Source organism: Cicer arietinum, chromosome 1, assembly GCF_000331145.2.
Source record: "Cicer arietinum cultivar CDC Frontier isolate Library 1 chromosome 1, Cicar.CDCFrontier_v2.0, whole genome shotgun sequence".
In the NCBI taxonomy this organism is placed as follows: Eukaryota; Viridiplantae; Streptophyta; class Magnoliopsida; order Fabales; family Fabaceae; genus Cicer; species Cicer arietinum.
The window spans coordinates 15,744,432-15,750,165 of NC_021160.2; the positions used below are offsets into that span (position 1 = coordinate 15,744,432).

General features: G+C 32.1%; 1 protein-coding gene across 1 annotated transcript; it reads left to right on the forward strand.

Annotated features, from left to right (window-relative positions):
* The first annotated feature begins 2,300 nt into the window (after positions 1 to 2,300).
* LOC101515050 (methylthioribose-1-phosphate isomerase) lies at positions 2,301 to 5,734 on the forward strand. The gene is made up of 9 exons (XM_004488024.4): positions 2,301 to 2,461; positions 2,550 to 2,605; positions 3,219 to 3,377; positions 3,566 to 3,665; positions 3,796 to 3,935; positions 4,099 to 4,204; positions 4,781 to 4,919; positions 5,016 to 5,284; positions 5,369 to 5,734. The coding sequence occupies exons 1-9, from the start codon at positions 2,384 to 2,386 to the stop codon at positions 5,438 to 5,440; spliced, it is 1,119 nt and encodes a 372-aa protein (XP_004488081.1). The 5' UTR covers positions 2,301 to 2,383; the 3' UTR covers positions 5,441 to 5,734.

The following is a 5,734-nucleotide window of genomic DNA, read 5'->3' on the forward strand; positions in this document are numbered from 1 at the left end:
AATTCCCTAGTTCAAGAGAGGCTTCAATTAGGAGATTAATAAAAATCAATCAACAACTAATATAATAATACTATGAGTCTGACTTGTGAGTGGAGTTGTTTTATTACCCTATTGACCATGTAAAGTTGCTATACAAAACTTTTTGTTGATGAAGTTGGTTTTAGTAAAAGCTATATTTCTTGTAGCGCAAATGTTTGAATCGAATGAATGCAAACATGTGTGGCGTTTTGGTTTAGCAGAAGGAAAATTAGAATTTGAAATGATCCATATGGTGTTTGAATCGAAAGAATGCAAACATATTTAGATTGAAAATCAACACAGATAATATTTTAGTTATTCTATACTCAATTTAGATAGAAAGAATGGTTTGTAATAAAGTAGATTTATGTTGTATTATTATGACAATAAAAGTTAGGTATGTATCACTTGAAATTCTCATGTTTTATATGTTGTAACTTAAATTGATATATAGTATTATTATCTATTAAAATAGTAATATTATTATATTTTCAAATAAATTGTGACGGATCTATTGCACACATTTTTCATAGATCTATCTAGGAAACACAATTTTTCTTGTAGAATTACCTATGAATGGAGAATTTTTTTGAAAATTACTCCCAGATTTATGTGCCGAAAGATTTTGCAGGAAACATGTATTTGAAAATAAAGTTCGCAAAAAAATGTCTTAAATTGCAATTTCTCTATCAAAAATTTGTTGCAGATTTGTTCAATTTTTCTACAGAAAAATCCACAGATAAATTACTCGTGCATTTTAGTCGAGCATAATTGATTTCGCCTTTAAAATTGATTTTAACTAACATTTGTAGCTTTTGAATCCAAACATAATTCTTAAGTTAAAATTTATTATTAAACTCATTTTTACTTAAATATCTTCAAACATAAATTATTTTACATTCAATTTACTTTTAACTACTTTTAACTAGAATTAATTATACAAATTCAATTCACTCGAAATCAATTTTAATTAAACGAGTTTCAACTAAAACAGCAACATAAACAACATACTTTTTTTTTTTATGTTAATGAAATTCTAAGAATAGGCATTTTATAAATTTGTAAGCAAATAATTAAAATTCATAATAGTAAAAACATAATAATATAATAAAAGAGAATCAAAATACAATTAGTGGCATCACATTTATATCGTTTTCGTGCAAATGCTCCCAAGTTTCATATCAATTAAAAAAATATAATTTAAGGAGAAATAGTTATATGATCCCCATTCAAAAACCTCGTCAACATTTCCTTCCATATCTTTTACGTTGGCTACAACCACAAAAACACTAATAAAAGTTTAGGAGAATGATATGAACTTGTTGAGAAAAAGGGAATATTAAAGTATATGTATGTCTCACTAATACATAAAATTAATAAATGAGGATACACAAAGTGAGCCTTGAAGAAGAAAATACATATACAAAAAACTTATGTTTTTGAAACAATGAAGAAAGCTTCACTCACTCACTCACGAACAACCATTTCAATCACATTTTGGTCTTCTATATGTTAGCATTTCAAGTTATTCTTGCAGTGGAAGTAAAACAACAAAAGAGAATGAATTGATGTAAATGTGTTATCTTTATATATAACTTTTATTACATTATTTCTTACTAACGTCTACTTAACTAACTAAACAAATAGTTTTTCATATATTAATGCATTGTGTTGGTTACGACGAAACTCAATTTATTAGGTGCAGCCGTAATTATTACGAACAATGGTAATTAAGACTTATGTCATTAAAAGGGGTGCATGCTACAGAAACCCATTATTGCCATCCAACAAATAAGATAGATAGGCTTTAGGTATTAACGTAGGTAGTGAAAATACGAATAGTAGATTATTGAATTAATTAAAATACTATTTTATTAAGCGAATTTGATATTTAAAGTGTTTAAAGATATATATTGATAAATATAATAAATAATTTTTTTATATGTGTATTTGCTATAATGTGATAATTTTATAAATATTTAAATGAATATTATAGAAAAAAAGTTTATGTAGATGAGTAAAATAAAATGTTTATTAATTAAAGACATTTAAAAATACTAAAAAATAGATTTTATATCATACAAGTATTTACACCTCTATATTCATTTCTGAATATTAATTTGAGTTATTATTATTATTAAATTGGACTTTTCTTTCCTGTACCTACGAGTTGGTCAATAAACCCCAATTTCTGCCTGAGTTGGGCTCGTTGGGCCACATTCTGTTTTACCCTGTACCATTACATCTACTATTTACACCCCTTGAATCTGCAATTAAAAGAAAATGAAAACAGAAGACAAAAGCAACAGCCATAGAAAACCCAGCAACGCCAATTCCCTCAAATTCATTCCCACCAATTCTCTGTATGGCATCTGATTCAAACGCCACCAATATGCTCCAGGCCATTCGCTACAACCGCGGTTCTCTTCAGCTTCTCGATCAGGTCTTCATTTCCCCCTCTACCTCACATTTTCGCCTTCAATTTTATTCATTTTTTTTTATTATGGCTGATTATACTTGTTTTTCTGCAGACAAAACTCCCGTTAGAAAGCGTTTACTTGGAGATTCGGGATTCAAATGATGGCTGGTAAGATATTTCATATACAGTAACTGTATTTTATTAACTATTAAGGACTTTATTTTTGTTGATGAGAATCATAATTTTATTTTAATTGAGAAGCTCTAATAAGCTAAAAGCTAATCTAGTGTTGTCAATAGCATATCACCGAAAATAGGAATTTGTTTAAATTCTGGTATACTAAGTTGTTACAGTGCCACAGTAGCTGCTATTTGATAAGATTTTGTACTAAAAAGTATACCGTTGAACAATAGCGATTTTGTCCAGTTCCACTATGCAATAGCACTATAGTGCCAACCACTATTTGACAACACTTTTATCAAAGTTGGATTTAGATACTTTTCTTAAATGGTCAGTTGTAAGTTGTAACGTTTCTGTCAAGGTTTTAAATTGCAATCAAGATTGTTGATCATCTATTGATAATGAACTTTTTGTGGCCATTGCAACTTGGGAGTTTGTGGCTGCATTACGGATATAGTAATACTATAATAGTATGCAATTTTGAATCCCGATTACTACATAAGGTGAAGTAGTCTGCAATTTCAAATCCCAGTTACTGAAGTACAATGGACAAAGAAAGAAAAGAAAGCCTATCGAATATAAGTTATTATTTATTTTTCAGGAATGCTATACGGGATATGGTGGTCCGGGGAGCACCTGCTATTGCTATTGCAGCGGCACTCGCTCTGGCTGTGGAGGTGTCCAATTTAGATGATTTCAGTGGGTCTACTGATGACGCTGCCTACTTCCTACATAAGAAGCTGGAATATCTTGTAACTAGGTATATCTTCGATTTCGTGTTTTACCAAGAAAGCAATCTACTTATTGTGGATGATCTTAGTCATTCCATTGCCTGATAACTAAATAGAATTTGGCATGTTGAAGTATCTCTTTAAGCAATTGAGGTTGCTGCTATGAAGTTCCTTTCAAGCATGGGTTTTAATTTACATTTTTTCCTTCATGCTTTAGTCGGCCAACTGCGGTGAACTTATCAGACGCCGCAACAAAACTCAAAGAAATCATATCTATGGCTGCTGCTACGACTTCAGAGGCTAGGGGTGTTTTTCAGGTACTTCTAAGATTTATTATAGTTTACAATGACGAATTCCTGCATAAACAAAGGAAGTTACATTTTGTACCTTTTTACTCTTATTTTTTATTTGAACATTTGAACCTGAATCTGTTGAATTATTTTTTAGGCTTATGTAGAGGCTGCTGAAATAATGCTTGAGGATGATGTTGCATCGAACAAAGCAATTGGAATATATGGAGCTAGTTTTATTCAAAACCATACAGAGAAACATAAGCTTTCTGTTTTGACCCATTGCAACACTGGAAGGTGCCTGCTACAGTTCTGTTACAGTATCACTTATTATTATTATAATATAATAAAGTGTAAACTTAATTTTTGTTTTGTTTTTTCATTTGTTTCACAAAGCAAAAAGGTATCTGCAGTTGTACTCAGTACTCACTTGCAATTGTGTGTTTAATTCAATACTCAGTTTAGCAACTGCTGGATATGGTACTGCTCTCGGTGTAATCCGTGCACTTCACAGCGGAGGAGTTTTAGAAAGGGCTTATTGCACAGAAACACGTCCATTCAATCAAGTGAGTGCATTTTTGCCAAATATAGTTATACTTGGTTCTCTTTCGAAAGAAGATGCATAGTTAAAGTTGCCTTTCAACCAAATGATCTGTATGAGTTGCTATATTTTGCAACTTGTAATTTTGGATCAATAGCATGACATGAATCAGAACTGAAACGTGATGATGTGGTTATCGTTTGGTTTATGTTCCATCTTAAAATTTCAGAGTTTCAAAATACGAAATGTCTTTTTGAACAAGAGCACTCGAATTTCAGATATACTTTTAAAACGGAATAGGAGAGAAAATTAGTAGAATCGTTTAAATTGAGTTAAGGATTGTTTGCTAGTGATGATCATGTCATCATGCCAATTACAGCTTTTGTAATTTTTAATAACTTTGTCTGCTGGTTTGAGGGATTAAAGGTGACGATCGAATTGGTAAGCTGAAGCCTGAAGTAGTTTTGAGAACACATCTTCAAATTTAGGTTTTTGCCTGCATGTATCTAGAGAATCACTTCTCCATTAACTGCATCCTATGAAAGTAACAGATTAAAATGATTTGGAGTTGATGCTTACTAATCATAATGCTTAATTGCAGGGATCCAGACTTACTGCCTATGAATTGGTACATGACAAAATACCAGCAACTCTTATAGCAGATTCTGCTGCTGCCGCATTAATGCAAGCAGGACGTGTGGATGCTGTTGTTGTTGGTGCAGATCGAGTTGCATCAAATGGTATGCTTTGTTGCAACATAAATAGACTATAATTTGCGTGTCTTCTCAACCATGAAAGCTATCATCAGATTTATTTTCTTTTAAATGGCATTGCAGGTGACACAGCCAACAAAATTGGAACCTATAGTGTTGCCTTATGTGCCAAGTTTCATAATGTGCCTTTTTATGTGGCTGCACCCTTGACTTCCATTGATCTATCACTTTCTTCTGGGAAACAAATTGTCATTGAGGAGAGATCTCCCAAGGAATTGTTGAACACACGTGGAGGACTCGGAGAGCAGGTTGCTGCCTCAGGAATATCTGTGTGGAATCCGGCTTTTGATGTTACACCTGCTAATCTAATATCCGGGATCATCACTGAGAAGGTCTGTCTTACCTCTTCCCTCTCTTATAAAATTTGACTGGTTTCGTTTTTTATTTGTTCTGACGATTTTATGTTCTCTGAGCAGGGTGTCATTACAAAGACATCTGCTGGTGATGCCTCCTTTGACATAAAAACTTTTGTACAGAAAACAAGCTAAGGGCGGATCGTAGTAACGGATTCAATACCAATGATCCTTTGTGTGAAATGAGATGTTGTGTTATATTGACTGTAGAATTTCGTTGTATGTTTTAGAGGGGAGTTGTAGACCAACTCGATCAATGTAAGTGTCCTGGAAAATAAATAAGGTCCTGGTTAATAAACAAGTCAATGAGAAATTGCGGCGACCAAGGATAAAATGGAATGGTACAAGTTCTCGGAAAACAAAAGACATGATTTTTGTATTATTGACAACACAGGGCATGATTGAATAAGATATAATAAGGTTATTAAA